The sequence below is a fragment of the Protobothrops mucrosquamatus genome, unplaced genomic scaffold (assembly GCF_001527695.2).
Source record: "Protobothrops mucrosquamatus isolate PMUCROS unplaced genomic scaffold, P.Mucros_1.0 scaffold1757, whole genome shotgun sequence".
NCBI lineage: Eukaryota > Metazoa > Chordata > Lepidosauria > Squamata > Viperidae > Protobothrops > Protobothrops mucrosquamatus.
In genome coordinates, this window is record NW_015387897.1 from 22515 (window position 1) to 44667 (window position 22153).

At 48.4% G+C, this 22153-nt stretch overlaps 1 protein-coding gene across 1 annotated transcript in view; it reads right to left on the reverse strand.

Moving 5' to 3' along the window:
• Positions 1 to 5766: 5766 nt before the first annotated feature.
• EHD2 (EH domain containing 2) overlaps positions 5767 to 22153 on the reverse strand; it is a 36840-nt gene continuing 20453 nt past the window's right edge. The window contains exons 3-5 of the mRNA XM_015823068.1: positions 13637 to 14049; positions 8519 to 8683; positions 5767 to 7428 (exon numbers count right to left, since the gene is read on the reverse strand). Coding sequence (XP_015678554.1) covers positions 6892 to 7428; positions 8519 to 8683; positions 13637 to 14049 — 1115 coding nt within the window. The 3' untranslated portion in view covers positions 5767 to 6891. The remainder of the gene's footprint in view (positions 7429 to 8518; positions 8684 to 13636; positions 14050 to 22153) is intronic.

Below are 22153 nucleotides of genomic sequence, written 5' to 3' on the forward strand. Positions count from 1 at the left end.
TGCCGTGTTCTCATTCCTCATCATCGGAGTGTTTAAACTAAAGCAACAACATCCTCAACATCCGTAAGACCATAACTCCCATTTCCCTTCAGACAAGCACGGCAGAGCATTCTGGTTTCTTGCCGATATATATTTCGCAAGGCTGCAGCTTTTTTTAAAAAAAATGCTGGGAATGTTGGGCTTTCCTCCTGCGTTTCAGACCTTGAATAGCTCAAACCCTGCCAAGGCCAGGCCTTGGAATCAGCTGAAAATCATGCCCAAAGGCTTTCCACCATCACCGGAAAAGGGGGGAATTTAAGCATTGTCCTATTATTTCTCCCCCCATGCTTCCCAGGCCTGAGTTTTGCCCCCATGCCCGTGATTGGAACAGCCAAGGAACGCCTGTTTTTTTTTCCAGCTGAGAAAAGAATGCAACATTTTTCCTTTGGACAGCCTGGGAGAGCCTGGCAGGAGCTCAGGCCCTGCTGACTCACAGGCTGGGGCTCCGGGGCTGCACCCAGCCAGACCGAACCCAACATTTCCAACCCAACATTCCTCCTGTAGCCTGTCAGACGGGGTATAACACAGCACAGGTAGTCCTCGGCTTACCACAGTTCATTTAGTGACCGTTCAAAGGGACAATGGCCCTAAAATAAAAGTGACCGTTGACCATTTTCCACGCTTATGACCGTTGCAGCATCCCCCCCCCACGGTCACGGGATCAAACTTCGGACGCTTGACTCGTATTTATGACGGTTGCAGCGTCCTGGGCTCATGGGATCACTTTTGGCCCCCTTCTTGGAAGAAAAATCAATGGGGAAGCCGGATTTCTTTAGCAACCGTGTTCCTCATTTAAGAACGGCCGTGAGTCACTTAACGATGGTGGCAAATAAAGTCGTCAAATGGGGCAACGTTCAGTTAACAGCAGAAATTGTGAGCTCAGTTGTGGCCGTAAATGGAGGACTACCTGTGTAAGGCCTTGGATGGGGGAAGGGGTGGGACTAGAGGACCTCTAAGGACCCTTCCTGCCTTGGATTCTATGAAAAACAGGCTGGAAAAAAGTCCAGGTTGTGATGTCACATTGGCCTCCCCTGGCAGAGTCTGGTCTGTGCTGCCACCTAGTGGTCATCTGGATTCTTGAAGGCCATACTGTATATATATAGCAGGGGTCCTCAACCTTGACCTCTTGTAAGACTTGTGGACTTCAACTCCCAGAATTCCTCAGCCATCTCATTGCTATATCCACCTTTGATGTGCTAGATCAGTGGTTCTCAACCTGTGGGTCGCGACCCCATTTGGGGTCGATCGACCATTTCATGGGTGTCGCCATGCAAGGCTGTCCGCCATTTTTTTTGTCCACCATTTTTTCCCCCTTTTCCGGCGGGTGCCTTACCTCCCTTGGGCTGGGCCAGCTGGTGGTCGGCCTGCTCCGTCTCTGCCGCTTGCCAGCTACGCCTCGGCCGGCGCAGGGGGCGGAACCACGCATGCGTGGCGCTCCCTGGCAGGGAAAGTCCTCGACTTACGACCTGTTGGGTAGTCCTCGACTTACGACCGGTTTAGTCCTCGACTTACGACCGGTTTAGTCCTCGACTTACAACCAGTTGGGGTCGCGGCATTAAAAAGGTTGAGAACCACTGTGCTAGATCCACCTTTGATGGGGGCTCTGGAAAAGGCACATGGTTTTTTTCCAAGCCAAATTAGGACCCTCGATCTCCTAGATCAGGAATAGGCAACCTTGGCTCTTTTATGACTGGTGGACTTCAACTCCCAGAATTCCTGAGCCAGCATGGCTCAGCATGGAAACCTCTCCCTTTCCCCTCAGCACGGCTGGCTCAGGAATTCTGGGAGTTGAAGTCCACGAGTCATAAAAGAGCCAAGGTTGCCTACCCCTGTCCTAGATGGTGGTGTGTTTTTTTTTCCAACCACAGCTGGGATGTTATTTGTGCAAAGCATGGCTTGGGTGCTACTTTAGGTGCCTTTGCACCTAAAGTAGGTAACTCCTAGACCGGGGTAACTCAACCGTGTCAACTTTAAGACGGGTGGACTTCGACGCCCAGAATCCCCCAGCCTTTTTCGGTGAAGCCTGTTTTCCGGACAGTGAGAACAATATACATCAGTGGAATGGCTTGCCTCCAGAAGTCGGAGGTTATTCAGAAGAGATTGGACCGCCGTTTGTCTGAAATGGCTTAGGGTCTCCTGCTTGAGCGGAGGGTTGGACTAGAAGACCTCCAAGGTCCCTTCTTTTATTCCGTTGAGACAGCCACCCCATATCTGCGCAAAGCAATCCACAGTGAACAGCCAGGCATGGTTCAGATCGGTAAATACGATATTTATTCCAACGGAAGTCTTCCTACAATAACAGAGCCGTGTCGTGGGAACCGCTCGTGTGGCTCCTGAGTTCCGGACTCTCAGCCAAAGGTGGTTATTAAGCCAGAGATCCTGACTGTCCCCATTCCTGCCCCCCCCAAATGGGATGAAGTCTTCTCAGCATCCATAGGGGAACTACCCTCTCCTTCCTCACAATGGTGGGATTTAGCCGGTTCGCACCACTTCGGCAGAACCGGTCATTAATTTTTTGTGGCCCAGGCCCAGAACGGACTTCCGGGAGCGACATCCACGCAGAGAACCGGTTGTTCCCCTATTTGAATCCCACCACTGCTTCCTCAGCATCCCAGTGAGTGGGTCAACTCTGTGCAAACGAAGGGGGTGTGGATCTGGGTCCCCCCTCTTTGGAAGTGGGAGGGACGCGCTCCGCAGGTGCAGAATAGGATGTTGTTGGGCCTTTGGGGAGAGCAGAAGGACCCAGCCAAGACTAAATAAACAAACAACAACAAAATACAAGTAGTTTTCGACGTATGACCGTTTGTTTTGCAACCATTTAGAAAAAAATGACTTACGACCGGTCCTCGCAGTTATGACTGTTGCAGCATCTTCGCGGTTCAGATGATTCAACTTTGGGGGCTGGGCAACCCATCTTTGTGATCATTGCAGCCTTCCAGGATCCTGGGAACTTCCCAGCCAGCTTCCCACAAGCACAATCAACGGGAGAAGCCAAATTCGCTTAATGAAATACAAGATTCACTTAACGACTGGAAGAATTCTTTTAATAACTGTGGCAAAAAGGCGGTAAAATCAGGCGTGGGTCGTTTAACGACTGCCTTGCTTTTCGCCATGGAAACTCTGCTCCCCCCCATTGTGGTCGTAAGCTGAAGGCTACTTGTATTTATGTTTTAAATTTGCATCGTTGTTCTGGTTGCGTACTTTGGGAGGTGGGTCTTGGTGATAAGATGGGACCCAGGCCTGTGCAGTGGATTAAGGGAGTTTACAGGAATTTTTTAAAAAAACAAGAACTCAAAAGCGGTGCCACGACACTGAATCTCTCCACCCAGGATCCATTTTTGTTCCTTTAGTTCTGCTCATGGAAAAAATGTCCCCAGACTCTCGCCAACAGCCTCAAGTCATCCCTAGGACATCTTCCAAGCGAGATAGGTAGATTAAAACAAAAATGTGTTACAGGTAACAAAATAATAATAATAGCATGCATGCTGTTTTTGCTGTAGCAATACATTATAGAAATGGATGGGTGAATGGGGAAAGGAAGCAGATCAAATGTGAGAGATTTAACTACAGGGGGAAAAAAGTTTAAAAAAAAACAAGTATGGATGGAATAAATGGAAGTTTGGATGCTGCCTTATCTTCGTGGCAGCCGGAAGCTGAATCAAACCTTTGTTTTACTAATAAAGCCAATGTGGGGCTGGATACCTTTGTGTGCCTCTGTTAACATTAAGTTTGCAAGTTGCATGAGAATCTGATCGCTTATTTTCACTTCTCTGAAAGCAAGTGGCTAGATCTCAACACTGGAGAGAAACGGTTGGAAGTGTGCTTAAGTCTTTTTTCACTGCCAGCCTGCCTTTTAACATTTTTGTCTCCTTGATCAGAACAGCTAAAAAGCTATTATGCCAGGGGAAGAAAATGCATACAAATACATGTAAGCGGTATCTGAAACTGAGACTGTCTCTAAATCTTGTTCCAACATCCTTTAGCCCAGTGTTTCTCAACCTGGCTGTGGAATTCTGGGAGTTGAAGTCCACATGTCTTAAAATGGTCAAGGTTGAGAAACACTGCTATAGCCTATATATATATATATGGATTTTTTTCTTAGCCTTTTTTTTTTTAAATAGAAAGCTTGAGTTTGGTAATATTTCTCTCTACTCAGTCCTAATTCTAAATAGGTTATTTGTACACACTGCAATATATCCCAATGGCTCAACGGAGTATTTCAAAAGGCCCCCCCCCCAACAATATTTAGACCGTCGGGACAGTCGATCTCTCAATACCAGAAATGAGTCTAAAGCGAGTGGCCGTTAAAAACCCCACGTTATTTCAAGAGTCTAGTGTTGAAAGCTCATCCATCCACAATTTAAGGGTCTTCTGCCCAGTATGGTAAGATTCCCAGATGGGATTCCTCAAAATGCACAGTCCTCCAGGGAATCCCAGGGTGTTGCCATCAACTTCAGAAAGAGACACCAAGAACACACACCTTGGCTTCTTTGCTCCACAGGTCTCCAGGTTGTTGTTGCTTTTTACTGTTAGACACATTTGTGATTGAGATGTCTTTTGTAGAGACAGAATTCCCAGGATTCTTGGAGTGACGCCGGAATAGTGATGCTGGTAATTAAGCTCAATGTCCTAGTTTGGTACAATCCTCACCCAGGCCTGAAGAAGCATCTTGGGTAGCCCAAGGGGCAAGACATTTTCATCCTCCTGGATGGTCCCAGTGAGAGTTCTGCAAAGGATGCAGGAGGACAAAACGAAGAGAGTTATCCTCAACGCCAAATGGAGCTCTCCAGTTGGGTCAAGCACCAAAGGATAGCTCCTTTCCACGGTCCTTCAGAAGGGATTAGTGCAGGGGTGTCGAACTCGCGACGTCACGGGACGTGTCGCGACTTTTTTTTTTGCCGTTGCCGGCAATGGGGTGGGCGCGGATTCGCTATATGATGCATCTGGCCCGTGGGCTGGCAGTTTGATACCCCTGGATTAGTGTTTTTCTTGATTAGTGAGTCAGCTGAATGGCATCCCTCTTGCGAGACCGGATGCCGTGGTTTCGCCTCTGAATGTTAAAAGCCACTTGGCTTTTGGAAGGAAAGTCCAACTTGGTGTGAGGTTAAGAGTGTGGATGCAAAGGCAGCACATCGTTCTGGTTTTGGCTAGGCAGCTTTGAGCGGCTCAAGCTTCCCACGGCTATGGCGTTAAAGAAAAATCTACACATTATTTGCATTTAGCTTTAAACGCCCTGGTGTGTGGTTGAGAGGCAGCTGTGACTTGCCCCAAAGGTTGGCTTCTAGCCAATACTGAGAAATGTCAGGATCTCTCTACTGCTGATGTATCCTGCAAGTGAAGTTCAGACTTCACATCCGTGGCTTCCTCGCTGGATAAAGATCCCTGGGGGACATGCCCTTCCTGCTTTTTCTTCCAACCAAGGACCTGGTTCTCGTTTTTCTTCCTGCCCAACTTCCTCTCGTCTCTTTCTGCCCTTTTTTTTCTTTCTTCTTCTCCTTGAAAGCTACTGCTGATTTTTTTGAGATGGACCTTCCTTCAACTCCCCCTAGCCCAGCGATGAGCTTGTCCCCTGCAACGTAAGATGGATTGTCCTGGATCCCAAGGGCCATGTCTTCTCCTTGGCCAACTCCCGAGAAAAAAAAAGGGGAAAGGTCACTTGATCTCCAGAAGAAGTCCTTACGGTCTCCTCCCATGAATGCTGCAACACAGCAGCATTTTAGAGTTGGAAAAGAAGCCACGTTTAGATGTACAAGCTAACGGCTGCAGTGACAGGCAGAAAAGAATTTGGAGGGAAGTTCACCAACCACTCAATTCTGTGGGCCTCCGTGGAAAAGGATGCCCTCACAGATCTGATGTGTGAATTTGTCTAAGAGTAGGCCTCGGTCTGGCTCAATCTCCACGGTGTCCTCTCACCGTAGTCTTCTCATCGCCTATTCTTGCTTTGGGAAAGGTCTCCTCCAATTAGTCTGTTCTGAGAGAAGAAAGAGTGGACCAGCATGGAACACCCCTGCTTTCATCCCATTGCTTCTGCTCCAGAAAGAAAGCATCTCAAAGACTGATCTACGATCATTTCAGATGCCACCTTCAACCGTGGCTTTTTGGGATCGACACCGCTTGTGGTTCTGGACTGCTTCCAGACACCTATCTCTGGTCCCTCTTGGTCCTGCTTCCTTCAACTGGCTGACGGGAGTCCCTCAAGAACCAGTCCTGGGAGGAGCAATCAACTAAGGGGGTGGTAGACAAACGGGGGTCAAAAGGCAAGATGGAATGGAGAAAAGATGTTGACCATTTCTAGTGAGACTAGAGATAAAGAAAGCTAGAAGATCGAGACCATCCGAAGCCTCGGTCGATGGCAGATCTGGCCATGGACTAGGAAAGGGAAGTAAAACCTGAGATGGGTCCGACGTGGGCCAAACTGTGGCCTAAATGAACAGTTGGAACTAGGCACGGAGGACGTAACATTTCTAGCTAGTTCAGGAAGCAAATGAAGCTTGAGTTTGGATTCTATCTAGGAAGAAAGACCTTGTGAGAAGTCTTGACACTAGAGATACTTAGACTTGTAGACATTGTGAGATCAACTGGCTTGATTCCGTACGAGGAAATGAGGTTCTTTAAGGTGGACAGGAATCGCTGAAAGACCGGAAGGGACGGAGACGTTTGAGCGGGAAGCCTGGCTTGAAGAAGAGGAGATGAGCAGAAAGCAGATTTCCAACGCTGTGCTCGGCTGCTAGGTGAAGCCTTCGTAAGAATTCAAGCCTGAACGTTTGCTTCAAGGATAAATTGGAGAAGACCCAGCACCTACTGAAGCGATTCAAGTCTGGTGTTAGGACGGGGCCAAACACGGGAAGCTGCTTACTCAGCCGAGCCCTTCTGCCGACGCTTGGACGGGGGAACAAGATGGTGGGGCAGGTCAGAGGGCAGGCCGTGGCCCTCGAGTTTGACCTCAATGAGGTGGCTGGCCAGAGCAAACTCTTCATCATCCAACATGCCATCCCGGTCAACATCGCTCAACTTCCAAATCTTCCCGAGCACCGAGTTGGGCAGCTTGGTGGTGACCATCCAATTCTTGGCCTTGGTGCCACTCAGCTTGCCGTCCATCGGGGAGAGGTTGTAGAAGATCTCGTCATACTTGGGCTTGTCTTTGGTCACGACCCACTCGTCCTCATCCATGCCCTCGTAGGCGCCTTCGGTCGCTCCCTCGATGAAGGGGCCGTTGCGAGTGCCATCAAAGGCTCCCCCTTGGACAATCTGCTCTGGGAGCTCCACCTCCTCCTGGCGCAAGAGGGGCATCAGCTTGGCAATGTCGAGGGTCAGCAGCTCGTCCAGGGTCTCCACCATGCGGGGCTTCAGCCCGTGGAACTTGGTGAAGTCATGGACCATCAGCATCTCCTGCAAAAGAACCAGGGAAGAACAGAGAGGAAGGCTTCAGTCATCTGTCCACCCCTGTGCAACTTAGAAGCTTTGATGTTAAAGAATGGTTGGACAACCTGGAACTAAGGAGACATTTCCTGACAGTGAGAACAATTCTTCGGTGGAACGGCTCCCCTCCAGAAATTGTGGATGCTCCATCACTGGAGGCTTTTAAGAAGAGACTGGACAGCCGTTTGTCTGAAATGGCATAGGGTCTCCTGCTTGAGCAGGGGGCTGGACTAGAAGACCTCTAAGGTCCCTAGCAGCTCCGTTAATAATAATAATAATAATAATAATAATAATAATAATAATAATAATAATAATAATAATAATAATAATAATAATAATAATAATAATAATAATAATAATAAAAAATAAAGTTGGAAGGGACCTTGGAGGTCATCGAGTCCAACCCCCTGCTCAGGCAGGAACCCTACACCATTTCAGACCAATGGCTGTCCAGTCTCTTAAAAACTCATAGGTATGAGTCAGTTGCCAAGCATCTTGAATTTTGATCATCATCATAATAATAAAGTTGGAAGGGACCTTGGAGGTCATCGAGTCCAACCCCCTGCTCAGGCAGGAACCCTACACCATTTCAGACAAATGGCTGTCCAGTCTCTTCTTAAAAACTTCCAGTGTTGGAGCTTCTGGAGGCAGGTTGTTCCACTGGTTAATTGTTCTAACTGTCAGGAAGTTTCTCCTTAGTTCTAAGTTACTTCTCTCCTTGATCAGTTTCCATCCATTGCTTCTCATCCTGCCTTCAGGCGCCTTGGAGAATAGCTTGACTCCCTCTTTGGGGCAGCCCCTGAGATATTGGAACCCTGCTATCATGCCCCCCCTTGTCCTTCTCTTTGTTAAACGAGACATCCCCAATTCCAGCAGCTGTTCCTGATATGTTTTAGCCTCCAGTCCCCTAATCATCTTTGTTGCTCTTCTCTGTACTCTTTCTAGAGTCTCAGCATCTTTTTTTACATCGTGGTGACCAAAACTGGATGCAGGATTCCAAGTGTGGCCTTACCAAGGCCTTGTAAAGTGGTATTGACCTTTCACGTGACCTTGTCCTCACCTGCATTTTGTTGCAGTCGGGGAAATCGCCCGGCGAAATATGATGCTCCAGCTGGATCTTGGCAAAGATGACCGGCAGCTTGTTGATAAGCTGCTTCTTCTTGTTGTCCTTGCCGAAGACAGACGGCATCTCCCTCTTGAGGTGGCTGATGATGTGGGCATGGACCTGGGAGGGAAGGGAATTACAGGAGAAAGAAGCTGTTTGTCCATTAAAAATAAGTCAATTAAAAGAAGAGAAAACTGCTTCTGAAGAGTCTTGATAAAGACCAATCATCCATCCTTTCAGGTTGACGGGAAAAGATAAGTCTGGGAAGAGAAAGAAAGCAAAATGGCGAAAGCAGAAGGTTCCTGTGCTTTGGGGCAGTGGGGGGGGGAGCAGGGGGGGGCAAACACCCCAGCTCAAAGCACCTTCCTATCATAAATAAACACAGGCATCCATCCCTTTTTAAAAAGACAGGGGAATGTTTTCACATTTTGTCTATGAACAGATTATTGCAATTTCTCTAAATCCTCTTTCTGGACTCTAGCTGGAGGCAGTTCCCTAGGCCAGTGGTGGTGAACCTAGGGCACGGGTGCCAGAGGCGGCACTCAGAGCCCCCTCTGTGGGCACGCGTGCCGTCGCCCCAGTTCTAGGCCTTCAGCTGGGTTTTATAAAACCTTTTCGCTTTAGGCCTCCGCCGCCATGTGCAAAAAAAAAAAGGTTCAATCAATCAATTTCAACTCGCGCGGGAAAAAAAAAGATCTTGCAAAGTTGGAATTGATTGATTGAACTTTTTAGGCCCACCCAGTCTGCTGTTACTACCGCAGCCACGCCCACCCAATGGGCCACGCCCGCCCAATGGGCCACACCCACCCAATGGGCCACACCCACCCGGCACCCGACGATGCATAAGTGGGTTTGGGGTTGCAGTTTGGGCACTTGGTCTCTAAAAGGTTCGCCATGACTGCCCTAGGCCTTGTGATTGTCCAGTTTCAGTCCCAAAATAAAAAGTGTGGGCTTGCTTGGGATCACTACCATGGTTAAACTAATGCTGGTCCTGCCCACGGGATAATATGTGACAGGCTGTCCTAAGTTGCAAATGTCCAGCCCCGTTTAAGGCCAAGACACCCTTTTGAGATTGCTCTTTGATGAATCTTTGCATTTAAAGTTCAGTTTAAAAAAAAAAGTGGGGGGAGGACACAGGTGGTGTGGGAGCTTTGCATTAAAAAGAATCCTTCCTTTTTAAATGCAAAGTTATATCAAAGATAATTAGGCCAGTCGAGGCTAAAACATATGAAGAACCGATTGCAGCAATTGGACATGTCTGGTTTAATGAAAAGAAGGATGAGGGGGGACATGATAGCAGTGTTCCAATATCTGAGGGGTTGCCACAAAGAAAAGGGGGTCAGGCTATTCTCCAAAGCACCTGAAGGCAGGACAAGAAGCAACGGGTGGAAACTCAACAAGGAACTAAACTAGAACTAAGGAGAAACTTCCTGACAGTGAGTAGAATTAACAAGTAAAACAGATTGTCTCCAGAAGTTGTGGGCACTTCAACACTGGAAGTTTTTAAGAAGAGGCTGGACAGCCATTTGTCTGAACTGGTATAAGGTTTCCTGCCTGAGCAGGGGGTTGGACTAGATGACCTCCACGGTCCCTTCCAACGCTGTTATTCTGTTAAATACGAAGTTACACCAAGTAGGGTAACATGGAGATTTCTTGGTCAAAGATCCCCAATCCTTTGATGTGAGTTTCGGCTGAAATATCCCCTCTCTCACCAGGAAGAGTATTAAAATTGGATCTGCCCCCTTTGCAAAATTAATCGCTGGGATGGAAGGGGTCCAGTCCAGTCCAGTCCAGTCCACTTCACAGTGAGACAATGTTTAATTAAGTAAGCATCTGCACGTTGAGCACAATTAGTCTGCGGCTCATTTTAAGCATGCCTGCAAAATTGGTATTGAATGTTGTCATTGTTGTGAACAAAACATGCCTGCCATTCAGCAAACAAGATGAACCAGTTCTGGTTTGGTTCACTTGCTAGGAACAAGCCTCTCTCACGGAGAGAAAGGCCCTGGAAGCTGGAGAATGGCAAGGGGAAGGTGGGTCTATCGCACTTTTTTTCCCAAATTTGACAACTTTTTAAGAGGTGTGGACTCCAACTCCCAGAATCCTCCAGCCAGCATGCAAGTTTGAGATGGGTGGACGTCAACTCCCATAATCCTCCAGCCAGCATGCAAGTTTAAGATGGGTGGAGTTCAACTCCCAGAATTCCCCAGCCAGCATGCAAGTTTAAGAGGGGTGGACTTCAACTCCCATAATCCTCCAGCCAGCATGCAAGTTTAAGACGGGTGGACTTCAACTCCCATAATCCTCCAGCCAGCATGCAAGTTTAAGAGGGGTGGACTTCAACTCCCATAATCCTCCAGCCAGCATGCAAGTTTAAGACGGGTGGACTTCAACTCCCATAATTCTCCAGCCAGCATGCAAGTTTAAGATGGGTGGACTTCAACTCCCAGAATTCCCCAGTCAGCATGCAAGTTTAAGAGGGGTGGACTTCAACTCCCAGAATTCCCCAGTCAGCATGAAAATTGATTCCACGATTTGAAATGCACACATCTTAAAATTGCCCGATTTGAAAAAAAAAGGTGACGTAGCACCTTGAGATCAGGCTGAAATCCTGAAGATCGGCCATCAATCGATATACATCGTTCTTGGCTAGATGAGCCGAGAGGCTGACTCAATCTGGAAACGATTTCTGCGATTCGGCCATGGAGAACCACGCTGAACGATCTTTTCCGAACTGGCTCTGATTCCGATTTGGCTGGCCGAAGGACACAACATGTCCCTCGGTGGGGACAAAAAACGATGGACGGTTCTCATGGAGAGAAGGGCGGATGTTACAGCTAGGAAATGATGCGACTTAAGGACCAATACATTTGTGCGTAATCTTTTTCCTCTGTTCCTGCCTGGCTTCTTTTCCTGGAATGATCAAGCCACAGCCATTCCTTTAATCAAGGCTCTGGAGGTGCAGTCTCATTGGAAACGCTTCATTGGAAAACCAGAGAAGGAGGAGGAGGGAGGGAGGGAGGTAGAGGGAGAGGAAAAGGGAGAGCGAGAGCAACAGTGAGAGGGAGAGAGAGAGGGAGGGAGAGAGAGAGAGGGAGGGAGAGAGAGAGAGGGGGGAGGGNCTCTCGTTCTTTCTCTCCTTTTGGCTTTCCCTGTCCCATTACAATGAGATTTTGGGGCTCGGGGGAACCCCTTTCCTTCACTCACGAATCCTTGCTAGGTGGCGCCTGCCTTTCCCTTCAGCCAGGCTGCTACAACTGGGGCGTCCCTTGGGCCATCCACCGACTCGCCTCCACTCGCTCTTCCAGGGCTGGTGAAGCAACTCTGCTTTTGGCTTTAAGGCCCAGAGGATTCCGTTGCAAAAGAACGTCTGTTGTGCCATTCTTTCACAACAGACGCACGTTGGACTTTGGCGGCCTAACCTTCTTTCCGAGGGCAAGATCTCTTGGCTAACTCCGTCTGAGTGCAGTTGCCTCCTTCGGGCCGTGGCTTAGAGCCACGGCATTCCCATTGGCACCATCTGTCCGCTTTCTCCATAGCAGGGGAACCTATATCCTACTTTTTTTCTGCTGAACCTGAATTGCGTTGTTTTCCTGCCACTGTGACGGCCTTGTCTTCCTTCCTCTATCTCAGTGTTTCTCAACCTTGACAATTTTAAGGCGTGTGGACTTCAACTCCCAGAATTCCACAGCCAGCAATTCTGGGAGTTGAAGTCCACATGCCTTAAAATTGTCAAGGTTGAGAAACACCGATAATTCTATCTTCTTTTGCATGCTGGAGAAGGTCCACCCCAAGGAGAAACACCCTCCCCCCAGACACAAAGTGAACAATGTGACATGTGCAGTGAGGCACGTGCAGATCTGTACACCGGGGAAACAAAAGAACCACTTCACAAACTCAGGGCACAACACAGGAGGACAAACCCACCAGGACAAGATTCAGCAGTCCATCTGCCTTTGAAACACAAAGGTCGCTCTTTCGAAGACAGCCAAGTCCACATCTGGGACAGAGAGGACCGCTGGTTTGAAAGAGGGGTCAAAGAGGCCATCGATGTCAAAACTGAACATCCCTCCCTCAACAGAGGGGGAGGGACACGACATTGTCCATCTCCAGTCTGCAACACGGTCCTTTCAGCAGTTTCAAGAAGGCTCCACACCCATTTGCACCACTCAGGTGACCCCGAGGACACAGGGAAGCCTCCAAGTGGCCTCAACGACCCTCTAAAAGGATGCAAATGACCAGCTGTCTGCAAAGAGTATAAATCCTTCCATTCTCCACCATCCAGTCAGATCCGAAGAAGCTTCTTGGACGAGAAATGAAATATCGTCAAGGAAAAACGAAGTCCAGTTGTCTTTGGAAAAAGCACCTGTGCTAACCTGGATGATTGAGCATCTCCCTAGACATGCTGAAGAAAAGTTTTCTTCATGTCCAGGGAGCATTGTGCCCTCCAGTTCCATTGGAATATGAATCTTCCACCAGTGGTCAAGGAGAAGTCAGTAGAAGATTCATCACGACAATGGAAGCCTTCATGGGCAAATAGGGATATATATATATATATATTTCCTTCTTTCTGTAGAACTGAGTTCAGGTAGGCCTCAACTTACAACCACTTGTTTAGGGATTGTTCCAAGTTACAATTGGAACAATTAACCAGCGGAACAGCTTGCCACCAGAAGTTGTGGGCGCGCCAACACTGGAGGTTTTTAAGAAGAGACCGGACAGCCAATTTGTCTGGAATAGTATAGAGCAGGGGTAGGCAACCTTGGCTCTTTTATGACTCGTGGACTTCAACTCCCAGAATTCCTGAGCCAGCCATGCTGAGGGGAAAGGGAGAGGTGTCCAAGCTGAGCCATGCTGGCTCAGGAATTCTGGGAGTTGAAGTCCACGAGTCATGAGGAGGCCATAGTTCCCCCATGCTGGGTCAGGAATTCTGGGAGTTGTCCTTCATGAGGTTGGTCTGCGTCACTGACTACCTGGCTGATTTCTTGACTTGTCTTCTTGCTGGACCTTCTTCCTGCCTTTCTCCTCCCCCCTCGCGCCCCCTTTCCGCTTCTTCAGCTTCCCAGGACTTACCCGGACCAAGCGAGCCCTCTTGACCAGGTCATTGAGCTTCCTCAGGGCAGAATTCCGGGGCAGGTTCTGGATGTCCGTGAACAAGTCCTGCTCCTCAAGCTCAAAGAGCCGTCGGTTGTCAGAGATCATCAGGGGCTCCGACCAGAAGGACCCGATGTAGACACGCAGCACTTCGGGGGTGTTGAACACTTTGCCCAGCGACCACATCAGGGCGCCGTAGACCCGCATCAGCTGCTGTGTCTCCACCATGTCGGCCTTGTTCAGGACCACCCGGATCTTGTCCTCGTTGCCCTTGAGGGCGCGGATGGCCTCGGAGAACTCGTCGGAGATCTCCAGCTTATGGGCGTCAAAGAGGAGGATGATGAGGTCCACGCGCTCGGCAAACCACTGGAGCACGGCCGGGAAGTCGTAGCCTGTGGAGGAAAGGAGAGCCTTGGGGAAGAAAAGAGGTCGTTTTCCGCCCCCGGGCCAGGCGCATTTTTTTCACCCTTTTCCCATCAACGGGCGACCACGACGGGACCCGGAATTTATGTGGCGCAGTGAGAAAATAGGTTAAGGGAGTTTCTTGACCCGTTTTACCACTTTTCTTGCCACGTTCGTTAACGCGGTTGTTAAGCACTGACTTTGCTCGTCAGGAGGTCTCAAAAAGGGGATCACGCAACACACGCACGCACACACCCGGGACACTGCATTGGTTATAAATGTGAGTCAGTTGCCAAGCGTCCGAATGTAAATCACGTGACCATGTGGATGCTGCTGGAAGTTTTTAAGAAGAGACTGAACAGCCCTTTGTCTGAAATGGTATAGGGTTTCCCGCTTGGGCAGGGGGTTGGACTAGATGACCTCCAAGGTCCCTTCCAATCTATTCTATTCTATTCTATTCTTATTTCTATTCTATTCTTTTCTTTTCTAATCTACTCTAATTCTATTCTATTCTTAATTCTGTTCTATTTTGTAATTCTATTTTGTTCTATTCTGTAATTCTACTCTATTCTATTTCTATTTCTATTCTATTCTATTCTATTCTTAATTCTATTCTATTCTTATTTCTATTCTATTCTTTTCTTTTCTAATCTTGTCTAATTCTATTCTATTCTATTCTTAATTCTGTTCTATTCTGTAATTCTATTGTTCTATTCTGTAATTCTACTCTATTCTATTTCTATTCTATTCTATTCTATTTTATTCTATCCTATTCTATTCTATTCTTAATTCTGTTCTATTCTGTAATTCTACTCTATTCCATTTCTATTCTATTCTATTTCTATTCTATTCTATTCTATTCTATTCTTAATTCTATTCTATTCTTAATTCTAGTCTATTCTATTCCCATATTCTATTCTATTCTGTTCTAATATATTCTATTCTATTCTATTCTGTTCTAATATATTCTATTCTATTCTGTTCCAGTTTATTATTCTATTCTATTCTATTCTATTCTATTCTATTCTATTCTATTCTATTCTATTCTATTCTACTCTACTCTACTCTATTCTTATTCTGTTCTTGCACAATGCAGAAAGAGTTAAGCAGCCGTGAGCAAAAGAGAGTTAGATGTAGTCTCAACTTGATGGAGCAACGCCTGTTCCTCCACCGGTCTCCCCATCTTTTCAAAACCAGAGCCAACTTTTGTTTAGAAAGGGAAGAGAGGAAAAGCACAGCCAGCAAGACGTGTTCTGGTACAGTTCCTTCCCCTCAGCACCAACCTGGACACCCCCCTTCCCGTCCCATGAAGCAGATTTTCCATGGGCCGGACTCAGCTCCCTCCCTCCCTCCCTCCGTCGAATCTAAACAAGCTTTGGGCTGGAGCCCAGCCACCATCCCCAGCCGTTCCTGCCCGCCTCTTGGCAGCTGAAGTTCACAAGGCCTGTTTCACAGCACCAAAAAAGGAAACCGACTCTTCCATAGGAAAGTTTGAGCCAGGGGCCTCATTGTTCTGCAGCGATTAAAGAAAACTCATAAAGATGGAAGATCTAAATATGAAGGGGGGAAGGGCTGGCCGGCCAAGTCTTATCTCGGTCCACCAAAAGGGCTCCCAGGCCTGGAAAAGGAAGCCGAGGTGGGCAAAGGTCACCTAAATCATGGTGTGTGTTTGGCTCCAGCGGAAGAATCCGGAGTCCTCTGCTCTTGGAAGATTTGAGACGATCCCTGTCATTAAGGAGAAACTTCCTAACAGCGAGGACAGCGTCGCCTTCAGAAGGTGTGGCTGCTCCATCACTGGAGGCTTTTATGAAGAGACTGGACAGTCCCTTGCCAGAAATGGTATAGGGTCTCCTGCCTGAGCTGGGGGTTGGACTAGACCAGGGCTTTTCAACCTTTTCACCCATTGTGCCACTTTTAGGATAGGGCAACATCCGAGCACCACCCGTCGCCCAGCAAGGTGTCAAAAACTTGATGATCCCCCTCGCCCCCCAAAAGGAAAAAAAGTGATAAAGTACAGGTAGTCCTCGACTTACAACAGTTCGCTTAGTGACTGTTCGAAGTTACAATGGCACTGAAAAAAGTGCCCCCCAAGCCACAGCCGAGCAAGACACCTGCCTGCCCGCCCGGCGGCGCTCTTCCTCCTGTCCGAGGTTTCCATTGTTGTGAGCATTTCTGTTGAGGATTGGCAGGGGGGCTGGGGTGAGGGGTGTTTGGTTTTTATTCCCCCCGTCTGCTGGGTGGTTGCAGCAGGTTTTGGTCACTTCACATGACCCTGGGACACTGTGACCGTCATAAGTATGAATCAGTTGCCAAGCATCTGAATGTAAATCACAAGACTCTGGAGATGCTGCAACATTCCAGCTGATCGGCGCTTCTTCTGGGCTCAGCAGAAGCGCCAGGATCAGCACCGAGCTCCAGCTGGATCCTGGTGCTGATCCTGGCGCTTCCGCTGAGCCCTGACAGCCCTGCAGCTCCAGCCATCTCTCGCTCAGGCTTGTGCGGTGCTGCCACCGGTTCAGCTCATTCCCCTCCCCTGCTACCACTTTTCTAGGATGGTCGTGTACCACCTGCCAGGTGCCAATGGACCACAGGTGGTACCCGTACCTCTGGTTGAAAAGCCCTGGACTAGAAGACCTCCAAGGTCCCGTCCAGTTCTATGATTGATTGATTGATTGTTTGATTGATTGAGAAGTTGAGGGCACCTCTGGGTGTCTGCAGTTTGTTCTCCACTCACTACTCAAAAGATTTTGGTCATCGCACTACAAAAAAGATGTTGAGACTTTGGCAAAAGTTCAGAGAAGAGCAACTAAGATGATCCAAGGCCTGGAGATTAAAACATACGAAGAACGGCTGCAGGACTTGGGTTTGGCTGGTCTAAAGAAAAGAAGAAATAGGGGTGACACGATAGCAGCGTTCCAGTATTTGAGAGGATGCCACAAGGAAGAGGGGGGTCACGTTATTCTCCAAAGCAACAGAGGGCAAGACGAGAAACAACGGTTGGAAACTGATCAAAGAGAGAAGCAACCTGGAATTAAGGAGGAACTTATTAACAGTGAGGACAACGAACCAGTGGAACAGCTTGCCACCAGAAGCTGTGGGTGCCCCATCACTAGAGATTTTTAAGAAGAGACTAGACAGTAGGTTGTCTGAGATGGTATATAGGTTCTCCTGCTTGAGCAAAGGGCTGGACTAGAAGACCTCCAAGGTCCCTTCCAGCTCTATTCTATTCATCAAGGAAAACAGGAAAATATAAATCCAGGTTGACTCAGGCTCTTGGGACTCAAGAGAGGAGGCAAGGATGAAAGTCATCGTTTCCAAGAAGGCTGGAGCTGGTCTTTTAGCAAATCTGGACCAGGAGCCCCTGCAGGAAATGGGAGAGCAGGGTCACTTCAGCTTTTGTCGTCAGCCACGGGGTTTCCGGTGAACTTAAAAAATGGCAGGTTTTTATGTACGCAAATCTCTAGGCAGGCTAGAACAGAAGGATATTGTTTTAACATTCCTTGCAGATGGCAAATTTCCAAAGGAAAGCACTAAAATATATATAATTTTTTCCCTTTCTTCGCCTTCTGGCTTGTTTGGCAGCAGAATTCGCATGGCGGCCAGCCCCCCCCCCCGAGAGCCCACACTGCAGGGGGATGTCACCCACCCCAATGCCAATCCTCTGGGGGGGCAAAAAGGGTTTGGACTCCAGAGAGTTCAGTTGCATGAAAGATTTGGTCTGGGCGTCACTCAATAAGGGTAATAACTGAGAAGCCATCGGATGCTGGAAAATATTTTGACTTTTTCTTCACTCGTGTAATGGGAAGATGATAGGCAAATGCAGATAGTTCTCGACTCAGGACCAGAATGGAACCCAACGTTTCTGTCGCTAAGTGAGACAGCTGTTAAGTGAAATTTGCCCCTGCTTACGATCTTTTACGATCTTTCTTCCTACCGTTGTTAAGTGAAACAGGGCTGTTAAGATAGTAATGTGGTTGTTAAACGAATCTGACTGCTCGCCAGAAGGGCGCAAAAGGGGATCACGTGACCCCGGGACGCTGCGACCGTCGTAAATACGAGTCAGTTGCCAAGCGCCTGGATTTTGACCCCGTGACCGTGGGGAGCCTGCGACGGTCGTTAAGTGTGAAAAACGGTCCCATGTCCCTTTTTTCAGTGATGTAACTTCAAACGGTCGCTAAATGGACTGTTGTAAGTTGAGGACTGCCTGTGAGGCTTCCAAATGGAGCGCATGGAAACTTACCGAAGAAAAATAAAAATAAAGAAAACAACAACAACAACCCTAAATGGCTTTGAGCCCTCCCACAAGGTAAAAAAAAAATTAGGGATGAAAAAGAAAATCAGAACGTACAGTAATGGTGTGTAACAGTGTCACTTTGTGCAAAAATTTATCAGCAACTCCTTGCCCGGCGCATCAGGGCTGGCTGAAACCGGTTGCAAAGTTTATAACGGGACGCAGCCGGTTTATAAAAGACAGAGGTTAAATTTTAAAATAAAAAAATGGCAAGGCCAACTATTAAGAAATGACTGGACTTGGCCAGACAGATTTCTTTCGATTTCTGCAATTCTGCTCTTTGTGCTTCAGTTTCTGCAAAGTTGAAATTTGTGCACAATTTCACTAGCGTGTGGGACTAGAACAATCTAGTCTCTAGTGATTGGCCCAAAGTCATCCAGCAGGCTTTCATGCCTCTAAGGTGGGACTAGAACTCACCGTCTCCTGGTGATTGGCCCAAAGTCAGCCAGCAGGCTTTCATGCCTCTATGGTGGGACTAGAACTCACCATCTCCTGGTGATTGGCCCAAAGTCACCCAGTCAGCTTCCATACCTCTATGGTGGGACTAGAACTCACCATCTCCTGGTGATTGGCCCAAAGTCACCCAGCAGGCTTTCATGCCTCTAAGGTGGGACTAGAACTCACCATCTCCTGGTGATTGGCCCAAAGTCACCCAGTCAGCTTCCATACCTCTATGGTGGGACTAGAACTCACCATCTCCTGCTTTTGTGCCAGGTGCAGGGTGCCTAGACCAAATTATGGGTCTTGATCAAGCAGCAGTATTGGGGTGTTGTTTTTTCCTGTCTGGGCCTGTTCTCTCAACTGGATGAACTTTTCTGAAATTCTAGATTTCCTATTTGTTTTAGGAAGGAAACACTTGAAGCTGAAAGATAAAGAAGTCAAGTTCCAGGGTCCAGGGTGTGTTCAGGCAGATAACCCAAGCAAGGTCGGGAAAGACAGAAGACGAATGGAAATGTACAAAAGGTGACAGAGTTCTCATCTTGTTTAGGATAGGTGCCACGCGATGAATTCCTTTGCGAGAGAAAACTTAATAGGGGAGAAAAAAACCCGAGGCTGTCCTTTGCCAAGAACGAAATATACAATTGAATAGGATGTAATTGTCTGGGCATTGCCCTGCAGAGCCCCAGAAGCAAAGGATGGGTGAGCACCAACCTAACACAAAAACAGGCTCGCATCTGGGGATCTCCTGCATCTCTCGTGCTTTACCTGTTGAACTTGGGCTGATCCTACGGCTGCGAACAAGTTTACGGCAAATGTCCTCGGATAACATTTTGAGGCGCATAGGGAGTTTTTCTGTGCACTCAAGGATCAAAATATCTTCGACAGACAGCAAGGCTTCGGGGTGGGCAGAGGTGGGTCTAGCAAGTGTCAACTTGCAACAGGGATTTCTTCTTGACTTAGGAGGCCTGTGCCCAGTTTTCTACCTGTACAGGTGAAGGAGCCAACAAACAGGGCGGTTGCAGGCAGGCTGAGGCTGGCAAACCTGTGGCGGGCCTTTTACATACCTCCTTGGAAGACAATAATATTATCATCCATAATAGTGGGAGATGAATATGTGGGTAGGTGAGCAGGGAGGAACTCAGCCTGTTCTATAGACCACAGACTGCGCGGTTCAGGGAAATTGTACGGTAAAAATACCAGGGCGTTACTTTCTTTGTATACAGTATTGTATAGAAGAGGAGAGAGAGAGAGACACACATAGAGAGAGATAATTTTACCAAGTCAAATCCAGGTCAAGCTATCCCATTTTCAATTACAAGTAACTCAAGGCAGCAAACGTACAAAATAGTTCTTCCTCCTTCTATTTTTCTCACAACAACCACCCTGTAAGGTTGGGTTGGGCTGGGAGTGTGGGACTTCCACACTCACTGTCTCCTGGTGATTGGCCCAAACTCATCCAGGCAGCTTTCATGCCCAAGGTGGGACTAGAACTCACCGTCTCCTGGCCCACAGTTATGCAGCTGACCTTTCACACCTAAGGTGGGACTAGAACTCACCGTCTCCTGGTGATTGGCCCAAACTCATCCAGGCAGCTTTCATGCCTAAGGTAGGACTAGAACTCACCGTCTCCTGGCCCACAGTTATGCAGCTGACCTTTCACACCTAAGGTGGGACTAGAACTCACCGTCTCCTGGTGATTGGCCCAAAGTCATCCAGGCAACTTTCGTGCCCAAGGTGGGACTAGAACTCACCGTCTCCTGGCCCACAATTATACAGCTGACCTTTCACACCTAAGGTGGGACTAGAACTCACCGTCTCCTGGTGAATGGCCCAAACTCATCCAGGCAGCTTTCGTGCCCAAGGTGGGACTAGAACTCACCGTCTCCTGGCCCACAGTTATGCAGCTGACCTTTCACACCTAAGGTGGGACTAGAACTCACCGTCTCCTGGTGAATGGCCCAAACTCATCCAGGCAGCTTTCGTGCCCAAGGTGGGACTAGAACTCACCGTCTCCTGGCCCACAGTTATGCAGCTGACCTTTCACACCTAAGGTGGGACTAGAACTCACCGTCTCCTGGCCCACAATTATATAGCTGACCTTTCACACCTAAGGTGGGACTAGAACTCACCGTCTCCTGGTGATTGGCCCAAACTCATCCAGGAAGCTTTCATGCCCAAGGTGGGACTAGAACTCACCGTCTCCTGGCCCACAATTATACAGCTGATCTTTCATGCCCAGGGCGGGACTAGAACTCACAGTCTCCTGGTGATTGGCCCAAACTCATCCAGGCAGCTTTCATGCCCAAGGTGGGACTAGAACTCACCGTCTCCCGACCCACAATTATGCAGCTGACCTTTCACGCCTAAGGTGGGACTAGAACTCCCAGCCTCCTGGTTTTTAACCCACTGGACTAAACCGGTTCCCTGACTCCCTCCATTTGACAACCTTCAGTGGGGCTGCCCATTTTTCCCCCTTTTTAAAATCTTATTTTGTGGAAGCTACTGAAAGGAAAGAACAGGATAGCCGAGAGGCAGGCGGGAAAGAGTTCGGAAAGGGAACAGCCCTTATTTATTTACAGTGTTTTATTGATGCAAGCCCCGAGAGCGTGGGGCCAGGTCTCACCCACCCTCGTTTCCTAGTTACTAACTTTGCAGCTATGCACCGCCAGGCGTCCTGCCCTGAGAAAAAAAACTCTTCCTCCCCTGCTTTGGCATGCAAGAGGCATTCTCTCGGCCTGGACTTGGCAGGCCAGGAGGCCGGCGTTTTCCCATAGACCTTTGGAAGACTTGGCTCCCCACCTCTGCATTTTGCAAGCGACGTTTCCCTGCACCCTGTGGAGCAAGAACGGCCCACCAGACGAGGGCATCGCTTTGCATCTCCAGACTGCAATTTCTGGCACCTCTGAGTAAGCCTGTTTGCCATGTAGGAAATTACACACAGGGTTTGGATGACACCTCTAGCCACCTACAGTCGCCCCTAAGCATCAAGATGGGTGGGATACAGGTAATCCTCGACTTACAACAATTCAGTTAGTGACCGAAGTTACAGCGGCACTGAAAAAAAGTGACCGTTTTTCACACTTACGACCGCTGCAGCATCCCCGTTTTGGTCATGGGATCAAAATTCAGCCGCTCGGCAACTGACTTGTACTTATGACGGTCGCAGCGTCCCCCCGGGGTCACGTGATCCCCTTTGGCGACTGTCTGACCAGCAAAGTCAACAACTGTGTTACGGTACTAATGACCGTGTTACTTAACGACCATGTTACGGTACTGACTTCATTTAACGACCGTGTTACGGTACTAACTTCACAGCTGCTTAACCGCTATGGCAAGGAAGCTCATACAGTGTGGGGGGGGGA